The sequence below is a fragment of the Anser brachyrhynchus genome (assembly GCF_964034855.1).
Source record: "Anser brachyrhynchus genome assembly, chromosome: 15".
NCBI classification, from domain to species: Eukaryota; Metazoa; Chordata; class Aves; order Anseriformes; family Anatidae; genus Anser; species Anser brachyrhynchus.
The window spans coordinates 14,541,034-14,559,384 of NC_137733.1; the positions used below are offsets into that span (position 1 = coordinate 14,541,034).

General features: G+C 56.8%; 1 protein-coding gene across 1 annotated transcript in view; it reads right to left on the reverse strand.

Annotated features, from left to right (window-relative positions):
• Positions 1-9,516: 9,516 nt before the first annotated feature.
• The window catches only part of LOC308178295 (ATP-sensitive inward rectifier potassium channel 12), a 31,741-nt gene continuing 22,906 nt past the window's right edge, over positions 9,517-18,351 (reverse strand). Inside the window, exon 2 of the mRNA XM_080556744.1 lies at positions 9,517-13,498. Within this exon, the coding sequence (XP_080412870.1) occupies positions 12,051-13,340 (1,290 nt within the window). The 5' untranslated portion in view covers positions 13,341-13,498 and the 3' untranslated portion in view covers positions 9,517-12,050. The remainder of the gene's footprint in view (positions 13,499-18,351) is intronic.

Consider the following 18,351-nt stretch of genomic DNA (forward strand, 5'->3'; position numbering starts at 1 on the left):
GCCAGCATCTCGGAAATGGCATTGGGGTGCCCAGGCACGGCACCAGCAGCCGAGGACCTGCTCGGAGCAGCTTGGAGCAGCAAATACCGCTTGTGGCAGGAGAATGAAGGTGGAAGACGTGGGAGCAGCTCCCTCTCGCAGTCCATGGGGTGATGCTGGCCCCGGCCTCGCTGAGCAGGGAGCCCATGACTGCGTTCCCATGTCTAGCAGGGATGTGGAGCAAATCCTGGCCTTGCCTGCTGCTCTGCATGGTTTCTGTGGCCTGCTGTCATGTATACAGCAGATGATTTGTGTTGACGCAGGGGCTTTGGGGGCTGCTTTATGGCTTGTGGCATATGGAAATCTATAGACCCCTCTGGCAGTGCTTGCATCGATCCTAACACAGCGCCAAGGGACTGACCCTGCCAGTGCCTTTCAGCTGCGTTTCCCTGGATCGTGGTTTTGGAGATCTCTGATGTCGAGATGAAAGGGGCTGTGCTCATGCACAGGGCTGGAAACGCGCAGCAGAAGGGGTACAGGCACAAAGTGCTGCCCTCCTCGGCACGACCATTGCACTTCTGTACGGAGAAAGCACACAGAGGCACACACAAAATGACATTTGTGGGTACCACCCATCAGTCTCCCCATGTAGGAAATGACCCTGCTGCTCCTCGGGATGAAATTCTGCAGACATTTAGAGCTGAGCCGACACACAGGAGCTGACTGCGTGCATGCAAGTTGGGGTCGGTTCTGGGAGCGAGATGTGCGCCCTGCTCCAAGCACCGCGCCTTTCGGGACTCGTTAGGGGAAGTGTCAGGGACCTCGCAGGTTAACACTGCGAGGCGGACAAGACTGACAGGTCAGGGCTTCTCTCACTGTGCTGGTGTGCCACTAATTGCAGCTCTCCCTAATTAGGAGGCGGTGGTGTGGCTGCCGGCTGCAAGCCAGGTCCCCCGGGCGAGCCCGGGGCAGTGGGGAGGGATGGGGCCGGCTCTGGGGACCACACAAAGGAGCCGAGTGTCCAGGAGGGTCCTTGGGGGGAGGCACAGAGACCAGAGCCCCCAGAGCCCCCCCGGCTGGAAACACGGGGCTGCTGGCAGACCCAGGGAGCTGGCAGCACCATGCCTCTCTTGGGGAGGAGAAGGGCCATGCACTGAAAATGAGAGCTCGGAAGCCTTTAGAGGCACAATTTCCTGTTGGCTTTCTCCTCTTCCCTCAGTCCTTTCTCCTTCCTTATTTCCACGTGAGGACAACTTGATTTTGGTTCAGGTGTGTCTTCGGCTGCGCAATAATCTCTCCAAGCAAGCTCATCCCAAGCAGAGCCAGGAGGAGCAGCCAGGCGCCAGCACGGATATATAACCCGAGTGCCTTGGGCCGGTTTCTCTACGAAGCCCTCCTGCTCTCACCGCACGGGTTGCACCAATGCAGACTCATGGGCAGCAATGAATTTTCACCCCAGACACCCAGACACGTGTCCTGCTCCTTCAGGATGGGGCAAACAACAGGACTTGGACATTTCTGTCACCATCAACCTCCTGCTTTGAAATCCATGGGCTGCAGGGCTGTTAATTATTTGTCAGGAAGGATGCCATTAAGGGAAAATAGGAGATGCTTTCGTAAAGCGGAGCAGCCAGAGACGGGAATAGGGCCCGCAGCTTGTCTTCCCCGAGAGGCTGCTGGAGGAGAGGGGTTTGGAGAGGGGAACCTGGGGCAGGTGCCCCCACGGGACGGCACAGGCTGCGAGGGGCAGCAGAGGGGTCAGAGGATGGGTTTGGAGGACGGCCCGAAGCCTTCAGCACAGCCCGTCTCCCTGGGGCTGGGAGCAGGCACAGATCCTCTCCCCTGCCCGGCGCCTGGCCCGCAGCCGGGGACGCCTTGCAGATGGAAAGCTCTCGGCTCTGCCCGGCTGCTCTCGGCGGGCTAAGAATACCCCCGGGAGAAGGTCAGGTGGGCAGCGGCGAGGGCGGCTCCGATTACAGGCTGTCACGCATCACCCCCGGCTGCCAGAGTCTCCGGAGACCTTTGGGGATGTCTTGGAGGGGAGCCGGTGCTGCGACCCCTCCTCCAGCAGCCGCTTTGCTGGGGAGGCAGCTGGGCATCAGCCGTTCCCCCGTGGTGTGGGAGCAATGCCACGCACCCCAGCGCCGTCCCTGCTGTCCCCCGTGCACCACATCCCCCTTGTCACCGCACCGTGCCCTGCCTCTCTGTGCCAGCAGGACCCCGGTGCGGTCCCACCGCAGCAAATGTCCCAGCAGAGAGGGGTTTTTTTATTATTTTTTTTATTATTGCTGAAAAGCTGCTTAGCAGCTTACGGAAACAATAAAAGTAGTATTATCTTCAATGGCGAGGCAGATGGTTTGGATGATTGGTTTGACTCTTAAGCTGGATTTGAGCTACGGATATTCTGATTTTTGACCATTTTCGGCTGTTCAGACTCTGGCAGCGTAATCCCCAGATCCCCACTCCCCGTAAGGCCAGTCCTCTCCACGTCAGGGGCTGCGGGACGGAGACGTGTCCTGGGGGGGCGATGTGGGGACCTGCATGGCAGGGGGCACCCAGACACCCCCCACCCATCCCCACGGCCCTGGCACAGCCAGCGATGCCACCGCCAGCCCCCTGCGTGCCGGCTGTCACCGCAGCCCTTGCAGCGTGGCCACCCCAACCTGTCCGGGGGCCAAAGCCCCTCTCTTCCCATCCAGCGTGGGAGGGAGCACGATGCAAATCCACGGCTGGCAGGAGCCCAGGCCTGAGCTTCTCCCCCCCCCAACATTGTCTTTTCAAAGCGATTTATTTAGTCTTTCTCCTAATTATCAGGAGCTGCGGACTTCCCCCTACCATCTGAGTGCTGCCGCCAGCCCGCAGCGCTCCTCCTGCCTCCTGCCGACACCGAGCGCCTGTTCTTGCCGTCGCCCCCGCACAGCATCGTCGCCGTGCTGCCGTATGGAGCCCTCGGCCGGCGACGTCGAGCTGGTGGGACACGGCCGGGGGCTGCTCCTGGTGGCCCCACCACCACCCAGAGAGGGCAGGGTTCGCCCTCCGGGTTCGCCTTGCTCCAACGCTTGCCGGCAGCCTCCAAAACTTCTTTATGTTGCTTCCGTACACACGTTCTTGGCCAAACTCAAGCACCTGCTGAAGGGCAGAGAAGGTGTTTGGGGGTCAAATCCAGCCCCAGCCCCTCGGGGTTGGAGAATTCTCCTCCAGAGGAAGCTCCAGCCAAATAAAAGCCACCCCTGGGGTTTTGGGGTCAGCCCCGATGCTGAGGGTGGTGCAGTGCCTGCCCGGGCACGGAGCAGGGGCTGTAGTTATTCACGGCCCAGCCCGAGCCCCCGCAGGCATCAGCATGAGCAAGGCCATCACCCAGCGCGTCCTTCACGTTAGAATCATTTTTATTTAGCAAATCTCCAGAGCATTAAAATAAAATTCCCAAAAAACAAGGGGTCATCTCTGTGTTTACATTGAAGTTGTAAACTGGGCAGAAGAGGAAGACTTCTACAGAGGTCAAAGGTCACCCAAAACATCCCTTTAAGAGAAATAAACATCAGTTTTCCGGTACAATCGCGCGCTTCGGTGCTGGTCGGCAGGTAGAGCAAAGCGGAGGGTGCAGGAGGAGGGGAGCAGTGGGGATGAAGGCTGCGGGGGGCCCTGTGCAGCTCGGTGCAGCCCCGGGACGGGGCAAAGCCACTTCCCTGCTGCTCCCAGGTGAGGAAACACGGGGAAAAAAATAATAAAATAAAAAAGTTTTAAGGAATGGGGGTGATTTCTGTGCTGTTGGAGAGCAGTTTGGGGAAGGTAGCCCGGCGGGTACCAGGGAGGGGAACGGCGCTGGCAGCGGGATGCCGCGCTCCGTCTCAGCGAGCGGGGCCGTGGCTGAGAGCTCAGCGCCTGATCCCCAGCGCCTTTCCCCTGCCGGCTCCCGGGGGCCTGGCGAAGCAGTGCCGGAGCTGCCAGGCTTATCTTTAGCTCTGTTCCCTCCCTCGCCCCCGCGCCCACCTCCTCGCCGCTCACCGCGTCCCGGCCCCCACCAAAACATGCCGTTATATAAGCGCTCGCAGCAACCATCTGGGGCTGAGTCAGCCACGAACCCAAACGGACAGCAAGCCCACGAGGCAGGGGTGCCATCCCCCGGAGAACGGGCTGCCAGGGCCAGCCCCACGGGGTCACCCCCCTCTCAGCACCCTAACGCTGTCCCCAAATGCCCGGCATCCCCACCCCAGACCCCACGTGGGTGCTGCAGCCCCGCGAGCAGGGACCCTATTTTGGAAGGGGACAGCAAGAAACGCCCCAGCCTGCAGGATGGGCGAGTTGCTTGGGGTCATCAGGCAATCAGGCAGCAAAGAGGGGAGGGTTAATTACACGCTGACGGGGTATTGCCAAAATGAACGTGCCAGCTGGAGGGGAAGAGGAGGGGAAGCATTGAATGTCTGGGGAAAGGGCTCTGCTCTGCCAGCCCGGACATATCTCCTCTTCCCTCCCCATCCGCAGCCCTGATATCCGATCAGAAACCCTCCTGCGTGTCTTCCCTTAAAGCAGCATCGCCATGCCCGATTTGACTCCAAAATCTGTTGGTTTAGGGGTTTTCCCTGAAGCCCGGGACCAGGAGGGGTCTCTCCTTCGCCTGGGTTAAAGCGCCGCGTTCTCCAGGAGCAGCGTCGTGGCGAGCGTTTGCGACCTGAACTTGGCAGCGTTGTGCTGATTCACGACGGCTTGTCACAGAAACTGCCTAAAACCGACAGAAAAAGGGACGCTGACTCATGTGTTTGCCTTCCCCAAGCGGAGAGAAATGTGAAAGGTGAACAAAGTACTTAACGGGTGATAATTACATTCAGTACTGAAAAATTCGATCCATATTAATAAGCCAGCGTGTTATTACTAACAGAGGCCTTTTACAATTAAAAAAAAAAAAAAAGTATTTAAGATTTTTTAACCTTGACAGCGACCTTTTAGCAACAACTATAAGGAAAACCCTTAATTTTGTCCCACTGACACTCATAAACGTGTGTTAAGGAGAAACTCGAGGCGCCGTGCTCCCGGCCGCCCCGCAGGCTGCAGGGGACGGCTCCCCATCGGCACCCCGTTACGGAGCGGGGACAAACCAGCGTGGGACGGGGTGAGATGGGACACGAGGAGCTGGGGAGCGAAACCCTCAGTGGGAGAGCTCTCGGCTTGGGAGAAAGGAGCCGGAGAGGGTCCACCTTAATGCAGGATGAAAAAGCAAATTGCTGGCAGGAGAGCAGGGATGCTGCTCCGTTGCCATGGCTACCCCCAGCGACAAGCGAGCATCCCTGGGTATCGCCCCGCGGTACCCGAGCTGCTCCCGGGTGCCTGGGCTGCTGCAGGGGCAATCTGGGTGGGCAGGGGAGCAAAGGAGGAGAGGTTTGTAGGGTCTGAGCTTCGCGACGAGGCCAGGAGGGAGGATGCACCCAGGATGCGTGCAGGAGCTGCACTGCCCCAGGGTCAGGGCGAAGTTCCTGCCTCCGCATTTCCAAAATGAGGGATTTGGCTCAGAGAGCTTCTGCCTGGCACCGATCCGACCCAAAGGAGCCGGACACCCAGAGTAATGCCGATGCTGTATGGCAGGGCCCATCCGACTGATTCCTGCCTGGGAGAAGGAGCCGCAGCCATGGGGACGATCCTGCTCGACCCAGCCCTGCTGCAGCACACAGCACACAGCACAGAGCACACAGCCCCTCACCAGCCCCATCCTGGTGGGAATCCAGAGCTAGCAGAGGCTCACAGACCCTCCTGCCTGCTCCCTGCCTGGCCAAGGGATCGTCGCACCCAGGTTTCAGTGGAGGAATATTTGAGCCGAGCCCATCCAAGGGGATGAAAACACCGGGAATCTGCAGGGCATGGGGAGCTGCCCCGGTCCTCTGAAGCAAAAGGGAAAGAGGCAGGAGGGCGGTCAGCTTGGGCTGCTACATCGGTGAGAGAAGAGAGGGTTTTAGCAATTAAAGACATCTTGATTATTGAAAGCAGAGGTTGTCATCTAAGAAACAGCCCCAATGCCTCTGGCAGCTGCACAGCCTCCCTTCTGCAGCCCATCAGCGATCCCTGGGGTATTCGCTAGCATCCCTGCCAAAAAACACCCTGCCCGTGCCTGCCCTGAAGATGAGGGTGGTCGGTGTGGAAGTAAAGCAAGGACCAAGCATCCCAGTAGCCAATTTCCTGCAGTGCCAGCGTCAGCTTGGCTCCCCAGGGATTTCTGCTACAAGCAGCCACCGAGGGAGGAATTATCGAGGCAGTGCGAACCGTCCCCAGGGAGCTGCTGGCTCCCGAATCATTAAATGCTTCCACAAATGAAGCAATGGCTTTTGTAGTGCGTGAGGAGTCGCTGAAACAGCGGGGAGCAAACCCTGGGAGCAGAGGCGCAGGAGCTTGGCGAGGCTGGGGCTCGTCCCCAGGACCAGCCTGCAGGACCCCCCCTGCCTTCCCCGGGGCACTTTTGCCCCCAAGATCCAGCCCATGTTTTCGAGGAGAGCAGGGAGGTTTCAGTCTCACCTCCTGTGTGCCTGTAACAGCCCATTACCTTTCCCAACTAGCCCTGCTCTGCTCCTCAGCAAGAGCAAAGCTTCCAGAAAAGCATCTGGTGCAGATTTAAAGGCATTAAGAGACAGAGATCGGTAGCTTGTTCTAATAGCTAATCATTATTAAAAGATCGCTCCTTATTTCTAAGATAGATCTGTCTGGCTTGGGCTTCCAGGAAGAGGTTGTTATTATGCCTTTCCCTGGTAGATTAAGTTACCTCTTTGTACCAGTGTTTTCTCCCCATGACAAATGCTGTAATCAAGTCACCTCTCAGTCTCCCCCCTGATAAATTAAACAGGCTGCGCTATTAAATCATGCTTAGCCCAGGCCCTACCTTTGGTGATTAGAGCGAGTGGCTGGCAGAGATAATTTTATTTTTTTTTTTATAACCAGAAATCTCCCAGTGGGGGAAGGGAGGGAGCTGGCCGGACCCAGCCCAGCATCGGCAGCTGGAAGCCGTCGGTCACCGGTTGCCCAGCCTCATTTAGTGACCAGCTGGAGAAATTATGATGAATAACTCCTCCGTGATGACCTCGGTACACAAACACCATTCCCTGCAGAAGCAAAGCGAGGAGGGAGTTCCAGGACGGCTAATCCAGGAGGCTCCCCGTCCACCAGGCAATTAACCTCCCCGCACACTATGTCCCTCACGCTCCCTCTGCCTTCCTTCGCCCGTGACGTACCGCTCAAGACATTTAAGCCGGCACTTGGACACGGCACGGCGTCCCTGGAGGAGGCAGTGCCCTTAGGAAACAGATTCTCGTGCAGCCCAAGGGCGGCCAAGGTTGCTCAGGGAAGATTTGTTGGGCCAGCCTCGGATGACTGGGCTCTTTCTGCCCGGCCGCCAGCCATGGTTTTCCCATCTCCGGGCTCCCTGCATGGCTGAGCCGCTCCGATCCGGTCCCTGCGCTACCTCAGCAGCTGATTTGGGGTTGCACGAGCTCGCCGGTGCATCTCGCTGGTGCGTCCTCAGCATCCTTTCCGTCCCGGCAGGCTGGTGCCCTGCACACCCCACAATCCCATCACGTTCCCAGGCATCAGCTCTCCTCTGGAAGGGCTGAGATTAAACTTGGGATTTCTGCTCCTACCTAGAAGCAGCAGGACAGGAATTTACTTGAAAACTCCTGAAACCCACCCATTTTTGTCCTAGCCAGCTCCTGGGCAGCACTGTCCCACCAACCCTAAGGCTTGCTCAAAGTTTGCTGCACGTATAAAATATATATGTGACAACTGGCAGCCTATAAATCCCACTTCAGGTATGCTACAGCCAGACAATTCCCTGCGATCTTTAAAATATACAGCATGACGCGAGATATTTTAAATAGATCAAAATACATTTATTACATATTTATATTATTTTCTCTAGTCTATTTATATCTTTTGGAGACTTATATATAATATATATATAATATATTTAAAATAACATAAAATTGGCCAGTTTTGTCATTTGAAATACATTTTACAAATATATATATACATTGCCACATATATCTCAAATATATGTGCAATGAGACAGAGAAACACCGGAGGTGGAGAAGGTACAGAGACTTCCATTGCATCCATCAGCTTCGCTACCGCTGCACGTCACCACAGCCCCAGCGAACGGGCTCTGCCTTTTACCCCCTGGGAAACCAGTGCTCCCAGTTGCCAACCTGCCCGTGCGAACCGGTGGCCTGCCTCGGCCCCCCCAAACCGCGCGGGGCTGAGCCTGGGGGAGCCCCGAGGTGCGTTTTTGGGGTGGGGGGAGGAAAAGATGGGGCTTTTTCCGAGGTGGCGGAGGCGGCGCCCACCCGGGAGGGGACAGCGGGAGGGATGTGCACAGCTGGCGGGCGTCCGGACCCGGCCCTGCGCCAACCCCCTGTGGCAGCATCCCTGAATTGGGGCTGGGGGCAGAGCAGGATGCGGCCGCGCGCCGGAGCAGCGCTGCGTTTCGGCGTGCGAGAAATGGAGAAGGACGGGGTGGTGATGGTGGGGGGGGGGCTCTTTTGGTTGTCAGCACGAGAGGAAAGGAAAGAGCAGGAGGGTTTAAAAATAAACGTATTTGTTCTGCCTTATTAAAGATAGAAAAGGTGGCTCTGAATTCATTTCCTACAAAAGGTTTGAAGGTCAAGCAGGCACCGCGTCGCGAAAGGTTAAGCGCTAAAGTGATTGTCCCAGCCCTAAAGACTAAGTGCACTAAATTCGGTGATGAGAAGCTAAGGCTCGTCCCGACGGCTCCCGGCCCCGGGGACCCCCGGGAGCGGGGACACCTCGTGCCATGGCGCGGGGCCGCGGGGGGAGGCTCGGGGCGAGCATCTTCCGGAGGCAGCGGGTGCTCTTCGGAGGCGAGGGGCGAGCTGTGCGGGATGCTGGCCAGGAGGATTAGTGGGGTAGCCCCCGTTATCCTGCAAGGATCGAGCCTAACGCCAACGGGGGCTCCGTGGAAGGAGCAGCCTGGGCTGGGGGCGGTTTTGGGGGACGAGCCCCCCCAAGGTTGGCTCTGAGCACCCACCTCTCAGGTCCTGCTCTGTCCCCGCTGCACACAGACACCAAAACCTGCACCCTGAGAGCATCCCCGTGCGTTTTCAGCCCCCTCCCAGGAACACCCACCGCTTTGGGGCTTCTTTTTGCTCCCCCCCCCACCCCCCCCTTGACGATGCGTGTGATAAAACCACCAAGGAGCCGCCAGAAGGAAGCCTCCTGGGCAGCCTTCACCGTGCTTCCTGATGGCAGTAAAACGCCCAAGAGCTCCGAGCACTCACGGGTAGGCAAAAATAATATTTATACACCATGTGCCAGCGCGCCCATGGCCGGGACGAGGACTATACAGTGCAGATACGACGACTCGCCAGAGCTAGAGCCTCACTAGCGGGGTTTGGGGAGGGGGCACGTGAATGGGAGCTGGGGAGGGTCCCAAATTGGCCTCTCTGGGCTCTTCCCAGCCCCCCCCCCACGGCCCCGTATGCGATAGTTTAAAAATACATCTGTATATATTATTCTATTCTCCCAGGTAACACTGTACAATCATATAAGTTTCTTTAAAAGCAATAATTTACTTAAAGACATCTCTATTTCTCTTTCATTTTTGTACAAATATTTACTGTGAGATATATATATATATTTATAAAGAAATTAACCCTCTGAGAATCCTACAGCAGCAAGATGTGCACCTTTTTACACAGTTATTATTTATTCAAAAGAACCTAAAACCACTTAAAAGCATTTTTCTTAAAAAAATAAATAAGTAGTGCGCACACAAAATCTCTCTGCCCCCCCGTCGCCCTGCCCCCCACCCCCCCACCCCCCAATGCTGTGGGGCAAAAAGCGGGTGGCAAAAAACATCCCCCCCAAGGGCAAAGGGACCAGCAATGGGATGATGCCCACGGTCGCTGCCTTGGAAACGTTGCCAGCACCTGAGAGCACGTCCCCAGATTTGGGGTCATACCGTTTGGGGTACTCGGTGCCAAAACAGCGGGCTATTTCCCAGTGGCGCCCGAGGAGGGGATGGTTTCTCCCCGCGGATTTTTTTTAGGGGAAGCCAAAAATACCCCACCCCTGGGTGGGCAGTGTGGGGCTGCGGGGGTGAAGCTGTGGGATTAAGGGTATGAGAAGAGAGGGGAGGGAATGTTGTGGGGACCAAGCCCTCGACCCCATCCGGATGGAGAGAGGCTGTGCGGCAGGGGTGGGCAGGGGGCAGCGGCTCCTCTTTGCCAAAAAGAGCTGGAGATGGGGGCAGAGGACAAACCCTGCCTGCGCTGCTGATATTTGGACATCTGCCGCCGAGTTACAACCCCTGGACGCGGCTTCCCCGCTGTGGGCTGGGGGGAGGAAAAAGCCACAAGCCCATGGAGCCTAAACGCTGCCGGGGACCCTGCTCCCAGCCCTTCTGCACCCACCCGAGTTGGGTGCAGGATGCCGGTGGGTGCCCCAGCCTTTCCTGCAGCACGGGGAGCACCGATGAGCACCAGCACCGGGACATAGGGAGCAGTGAGCTGCAGCTGCCCAACCTCCCTCTGTGCAAAGGGAGCAGAGGCTTCCCATGCACGGCGTGGTTCGCCTCGTGGCATAGCAAATGGCAAACCAGCGAGCAGTCAAGAGCAGCCCAAAACGCAGCAGACGGTGGGATGGGGGTGCTGCCGCAGGGCAGAGCGATGGGGTCGGGGCAGGACGGGCGCGGGATGAGTTTGCATCTCTAAGGCACGATCCACCTCGAGGCTGGGGCGTGGGGACAAGGGTGATGCGCAGGACGCGGTGGGTTTCCTGACTGACATCTCTAGGTTTTGGGAAAGCTTCTGGCTCCGAACCAGGACTCTCCAGTGAATGGGGAATTCATAAATCCCAGCACAGCAGAGGCGGCACAGGCACTGCTGTGCCCGGACAGGGCAGAGTTCACATCCTGCTTCTGGGCTAGAAGAAATGCAACCCAGCAAGACAAATTTCACCTGGATTTCCACATTTCAAATGAGTTTTCTAAGGAGAAGATAACAAATTTTTTTTGTGAAGTGGGGAAATACCTGAATTTGAGAGCTTTCGAGTCTGCCCTTTGTGCTTTTCATTATTTCATCCTAGTTATGGTGAAAGTTATGAATTCCCCACCAGAGACACAGCACTTCAGCAGCTGATGCCCCAGACCCAATTTCCACCCTGAAGATCAATATTTCCAGAAATTGGCTAATTATTGTGTTTACAAAGATTCTTTCTATAGCAGTCTGGCTTTTCCCTATCAGCTACTTTGCCAGTAATTATGCTACTCGCTTTCGCTGCCACGGACCTGCAGCCACTTACGTCTATTTTCTGCCTATGAAGCCGTGCCAGTGGAAAAAAAAGCACACCCGAAAATCGGATGCCATCTTGGCTTCAAGCTCTTGCATCTGCCCAGCAAGTCACCCCCCAAAGGACCTTGGTGACTTATTCATTCCCTTGCTCACTTTTAAAAAATACCGAATCACTCCTTTCAGGTTTATTATTATTATTATTATTGTTATTGTCATTATTATTTTGGTAAACAGTCTCCCAAATGTTACGTTGAAAAAATTAAAAACCCTCTCACCTCCCTCCCCTCCCTTTTTTCCCCAAATTAAAAAGAAGTACGTTAACGTTGCATGTTATTTCAAGTGTTGATCTTGTGCAACTGAATCATACTGCCTGCTGGAAGGAGCAATTTTTTTGTTGTTGCTGCTCAGTTTAAAAAAAAAAAAAAAAAAGGAAAAGGAAAAGAAAGAGAGAAAGATTTGTTTCCTGATATTTCCTCTTTTTGGATCTCGGCTCCAAGAAAACGCTCGCGCTTTCCCCGCGGGGAGAGCCCAGCCCTGCAGCTGGTGCGGGGCACGCACACGCCCGGGGCCCCTTCGCGTCCCCAGGGTGCGGGGAGCGCCCGTGCCTGCCCCGTCCCCTCCTGCAGACCGCTCAGTGGTTATTGCGATGAAACTGAAAACTAGGAACAATACTAATTTCTCAAGCATTCCTATGGCACTTGCATTGTTCTGCATAATTTGAGCGGGTTGTAGGGGAAGAGATTAGAGGAGGAAAAAAAATACCCTCGGAAAAGTCAGTGAGAGGACCAAGAGTCATATTTCCGACTCCCTCCGGTACGACCTCTGATCCAACGCTATCGTCGCTTGAAGCCGGTCGAACTCGTGCCTGTTGTCCGGGCTCAGGTCATCCAAACCCCTGCTGTCATCGTCCTCCTCATCCTCGTCGCGGCTCATGAAGGCCAGCTCGTTCTCGTAGCAGAAGGAGTTGGTGCTCGGCAGGAGGAATTTGTTCTCCACCAAGTCCTTGGCGCTGCAGCGGGGGGTGGAGGGGACCTCGTAGGTTTTGTGGAAGTGGGAATAGTCTACTTTGTACTGGTTTTTCTCCTCGAACAAGACGGGCTCGAAGCGGTGGCCCCACAGGATCTCGCTGGCCAGGTAGGAGCTCCGAGCTTGCGTCGTCATCGCGGTGGCTTCCACCATGCCTTCGAGGATGACCACGATCTCAAAGTCATCCGTCTCTAAGTCCTGGCGGCTGATCCCGAACAGCGGGCTGTCTTCGTTGATCTCGTGGAGAATGGTGATGGGGGACACCAAGAAGATACGGTCCAAGCCTTTATCAAACCCCACGTCGATGTCTATTTGGTCAAGTGGTATGTACTCCCCTTCTTCTGTGATCCTGGGCTTAATTAACTGAGCTCGTACGTGGGCTTCTACTATGTGGCTTTTCCGGAGGTTCCCAACTCTCCACATCAGGCAGAGTTTCCCATCTCTCATTGCCACTACCGCGTTATGGCTGAAAAGTAATGTCTGGGCCCGTTTTTTGGGCCTGGCCATCTTTGCCATTATTGCACCAATCATGAAAGAGTCTATTATACACCCCACGATGGACTGAACAACCACCATGAAGACAGCGAGCGGGCACTCCTCCGTCACGCAGCGGAATCCGTAACCAATAGTCGTTTGGGTCTCAATGGAGAACAGAAAAGCAGCCACAAAGCCATTGACCTGCAGAACGCAAGGCTTGAAGGTATCGTCTCCACCTGGGTTTTCTAGATCTCCATGAATGAGTGCAATTAGCCAGAAAATCAGCCCAAACAATAACCAGGACACCAGAAACGCCAGGGAGAAGAGCAAGAGCATATACCTCCAACGGATGTCAACGCACGTGGTGAACATGTCTGCAATGTACCTCTGTGGCTTGTCATCCATGTTGGTGAACTCCACGTTGCACTGACCGTTCTTCTTTACAAACCTGTTCCTGCATTTCCTCCTGGTGTGGATTTTCCCATTGCCAAAGCCGTTGATTCCTGGCATGGTGGTCAACCTCAGCCCGTCTTCCTCGGAGGACACAATGCTGTAGGGGTTGACTCTGCCTGCAGTCATCCCTGAGCCAAGCCCACAGTGAAGATGAAGGGTCTCACGACTCCTGGCGTCCCCCTGGCCCACCCCTGCCCACCCCCCAAATTCTGTTGTGGTGGAAGAGAAGTCCCAAGCTTCCACGTCTTGGCGGCCACGTCACCACGCGGATCCCGTGAGAGGCTCTGCAATGAGAAAACAAAGACACGGCCGTTACCTCCCTGGGCAAAGGGACTGGAGCGCACCCCTAGAGTGCTGGCTGCAAGACCTCCCTGATCCCCTTTCTCTTGCCTCTGTGGCAAGGCTGTTGCCAAAAAAACACACAGGAGGAAGGAAGAGGTCTTAAATTTTTTTCTTTCATGCCGCAAACCTTGCTGGGGAGACTCGGCATTTCTGGGAACCCCAAAGAAACCAGCGGATGAAAAACCTTGGATTGCACTGGAGTCTCTTAAGACGTCTCAGCTTCACATTCCTCATGAGCTCTCCTGTCGGAGCAGGGTCAGGTTGCTGGAGGAGAGAGCAGAGAGGCCAGGCTGCTCTCCTTCCTCATGGAGAGATATTAATAAAGGTACGCCTGAAAGCAGCTCCAGCAGTTCACATTACCCGTGCCAGATGGACGGCTGCCCAGCAGCGGTCACCCGACCTCCTGAGCACCAGCTCTTTTGGGGTCGAGGGAAACCACAGGGAGATGTGGATTTAGCCTCCCTTCCCTTGCCCGGGGGTGGGAGAGGACATGGCCAACGTGCAGCTGGTTGGAGACGGCCCCGGGAAGGCACTCACTCTGGGCAGATGTCCTGAGGAGCAACGTTCCCAACAGGTCCACTGGGACACGGAGCCATCTACGGTCACGGGTGGGTTACGGTGGCCAAGTCTTAGGAAGGAACAAGTGCTGCTGGGGAAGGGGGGGCTGTTTTGATCCCATCTGTTTGGCCCAACTCATCCCGTGATGGGGGCGCCCAGCCACATCCTGCTGCCCCCTCCCCAGCACACCAGGCTGCAGAAGGGATTATGGAAAGAGTACATCCCAAGCACCCCAAACAGATTGCGCTCCCCAACCCCTCTGCCACAGCTCGCCCTATTATTTAGCGATGTGGGATGTGTCTCGGGGGATGAAGCCACCTTGCTGGCAGCGGTACACCCCGACGCCCCTGTCCCCCCAGCCCAGAGGTGCCCGGCTCATGGCTGCACGCCCTGCTCTGTACCCGCTGTGCCGATCGATGCGCTCGATCCCTGCAATCAGTGCGAGCCCTGGGGACACGCAGGGACAAGCACACCCTTTCCATTGCACGCAGCCCGGGCTGGGCGGCCGGCCCAGCATCGTCGCCAGCACTGGGGAGCATTGCCAGGCACTGCCTGCCTCAGGCTGCACCATCCCGGATCGCAGCGATCTGCCAGATTTCCTTTTACATAAATTCTCCCCAAACCCAGCCTGGGACTTGGGGATCCCTGCAGAAGCCCTGCACTGCAAGCAGGAGCACTAAGAAACTGCCCAAACCTCCCAGGTGCTGGAAGAAGACCTACATGTGCCACCATCTTATGCACCAAATCCCATATTTCCACCTGCTGCTATCCAGACGCAAGCATTTTTATCCCCAAAGCTGATTTTTCAAGCACCGCAGTCACTCTTTAGGGTGTCAGCACACCGAGAAATTGCTTCTGGGGGCACTCAGCATGACTGCTGCTGGAGATGCTCTCCTTCCTTACAGCCAAGGGAAGAGCAGAATAGGCACTGACAGTTACTAGTGAGGTTACTGCTAAAAATTACTACCGACAGTTAATATTTACCACCTCGTGCTCACTGTAAGCCTAAGGGACCCAGCAGGTTGCTCACAGAGCTGATGTTTTGGGCTGGCTGCAGGCTCAGCCAGCCAAACCCAGCCTGGTCACCCAGTCCACGTCCTCCTCCCCACCACGCTGCCTACATCCGTTCAGGCTTCCTCTCCTCCTTTTTAATGAAAGATGAGTATTTGGAGACACAATAAGCTGCCTGTCCCTCCATCACGCCCTCTGGCCCGCCCCGCAGCCCCATAGGAGCACCCGAAGGAACACACCACATGCTTTTGCCACGGGATGAATTCACTGTTGCTGTTTTTTTAATTAATTCTAGATGCATTTTGAGAAGTGGACGAAAGGCAGTGAGCTCCCAGTGACCTGTGTGAGGATTAGCTGAGGCTGGATTAGTGGTGCTGGGAGGGAGATGTGCCCAGGTGGCTGCAGGGGCAGCGGCACTGCCCTCGCCCCAGTGACGCTCAGGGGACCCTGGGGCTCCCCGTCACTGCCACCACCCCTCAGCCTTCCGCCTTTCCCCTTCCTCGCTTCCTCTTGCTGTTCCTTCCCTTCAGCCTTCCTTCCTGTCCTCACTTTTCCTTTTTCTTTCTTTCTTTCTTTCTCTTCTTTCCAGTTCTCTATTTATTTCTCTTTTTCTTACTTTCCTGTTTTCTCTTTTCTTTCCTTTTCTCTTTTTTCTTTTCTTTCTTTTCTTTCCTTTTTCATCTTCCTTCCTTCCTCCCTCCCTCCCTCCCTCCCTTCCTTCCTTTTCCTCTCTTTCTCCCTCTCTTTCTCTCTCTCTTTCTCCCTTTCTTTCTCTCTTTCTCCCTTTCTTTCTCCCTTTCTCTCTCTCCCCACCCTTCCTCCCTTCCTTCCCTCTCCTCCACCCCACCAGGTCCCGCAGGGTTTCACCCCACCGAGGTGATGGGGATCCCCCTGCTGCAGGCGATGCCATGACATCCGTCTGTTTCGGGGCCCTGCTCCTACCCCCTTCTCCCCCCAGGACCCACATTCAGTGTGGATGGAGATCAGAGCCCTGGGGGGCACAAAACCCGCTGTCGGGAGCAGCTCCAGCCGGGGACAGCAGCGGCGGCCCTGGGAGACCGCAGCTGAATAAAGGAGCGCGGTGGGGCTGTGCCGGAGCACGCGCCCGCCTGCAGCTCGCACTTTATATAGCACAGCTTTGTTTTGAAACACGGTTTCTTAAATTCGCTGAAAGCTGAGTTTGGTTTTAATTTGAGCACTGGAGCCCCACGCTGCCGCCACGGGAGGCTCGGGCCGGGAGAGGGTTGTTGCGACCGCACCAAAATCCAGACTTGGAGCATCCCAGCTCCAGACCAACCACAAAAACTTAACGCAACCGGTGCCCACCAGCCCCATCGCCATCCCCGGCACGTGCTGCTCATTACACAGCATAACAGCATTAAAACAGAGGAACCCAAACAGGGCCACAGCAGTGACAGCAAGAAAGGGGCAGCCCCCAGCTCCCCCGGGGGCTCTGAGCACCGCGACGCCCCGGCCGAGGCCAGCTCGTGGCTGCCTTCAAAGGCAACGACGCCTGCCCCTAAACTACAGCAGCCGCAGAGCAGCTTCCCGCTGAGAAGCCGAGCGTCTCAAGCAATCTGCTGACTGCTCTGCTAATTTTATTTATTTTTTTTAAAGGGGCTTAAATGTTACGACAATATTCGGAACAGCAAACGCGCCGGGAAGAGCTCGTCGAGCGCAGGGGAGGGCGTTAGTTACAGGCGGCTGGGCGCGCCGACATGATTTAGCATCACACCTTACCCCTGAGGAGAGGAGCCAGGGCACGCGGGTCCCCTTGGCACAGGAGAGGTGACGATCTGAGAGGGGACGGCACGAGGAGGTCACGCCGGGCAGCCCTGCAGCAGGAGATAACGTCCCTATCTCCCGCAGCGATGCCCTTCATGCCCCGGCAGCGGGACGGCAATGTCAGCGCTGAGCGGGGAGCGCAGCTCCGGCAGGGGGGCTGTGCCCAAACCCCGTCCCGACGGAGAGGGACCCAGCCCCGGGCAGAAATGGGCACCCACAAAACTGGGGAGGGCGGGGTGACAGAGCTGGGGGGCTCTCCCGCAGGGTCTGGGGGGGGGAGCGGCAGAATTATTTTGCCTGAAGCATTCGCGCCGCCGTCGCCACCCCGTCTCTGCGCACTTCCAGTCAATTAAAGGCCGACACGAGGAGGGCCAGGCCCTGACAAAATCCGGAAGATAAATGGCCCCCCACTTCCTCCCCGCTGTCAGGGAGGACGGGTGGGTCTCCCACGGCAGTGCATTCATAATGAGAAAAAACTGCTTGATTTTAGCAGGGACACGCGGGTGAAAAAGCACCACGGGCAGGCACCTGGCCACACGGCTCCCGCACACCCCGCTAGTGGCAGTGAGCAGCCAAGACGTCGCTGTCTGTGAGCCTCGGTGGTGCACACGGGAGGGAAACTGAGGCACGGGGACAAGGTGGATTCAGAGCAGAGAGGCTCTGGCTCGTCCCCGACCAGCCTGTGGGTCTGTGCGCGATGCCACCGCAGGCACGGGAGGAGAAAAGGGGACACGCACAGTGCAGGAGCCGGGTGGCCTCTGCAGGGGACGGGTTTGCAATTAAGCACCCTCAAAGCCCTGCTAAATGTGCTCTGGGTTAGTGGGGACCCTGGGGAAGGTCTCCCCACCTCCACCATGTGATGGGGGCACCAAGCATCCCCATTCAGCCACCTCGGTCCCAGCGCTGGCAGCACCGGTACCTATAGTGTGGGGCCCTGGGGGTGCACGTCCACCCCTTTGCCCCCCCTGTTGTTCCTAGAGATGTTCCCCCCTGCCCCACTGCAGCACAGGGCGGGGGGTCAGGAAGCACCACAGCACCCGTGGTCCCCCCTCAGCTTGCAGCCACCCCGCTGGGTCTGGTATCCCATCACCCGGGATATTCCGGCTGTTTGTCTGTCTGCTCACATCCGCACAGCCGGACGGGGAGGGACACGGCGGGGGTGGGGGGAGGGTGAGGATGAGGGCAAGGGGGAGGCCGAAGGCTTTGGCAGGGTCAGTCAGCACTAAGGGACACCCAAAACCCCATAGGATGCAGCCAGCCAGCCCTTAACCCTGCAGAACCCGCACCCAAATCTCTGGGGTCCCACAGCCCCCCGCCCCCAAACCCTGGGGTTAATCCCCACAGCAAATCCCCCAGGGAGGGGCAGAGCCATGGGCGGGGGGGGGGGGGGGGGGCACGACCACGCCACGGGGTGAGGGTCAGCCCTTACCTGGCTCGAGCC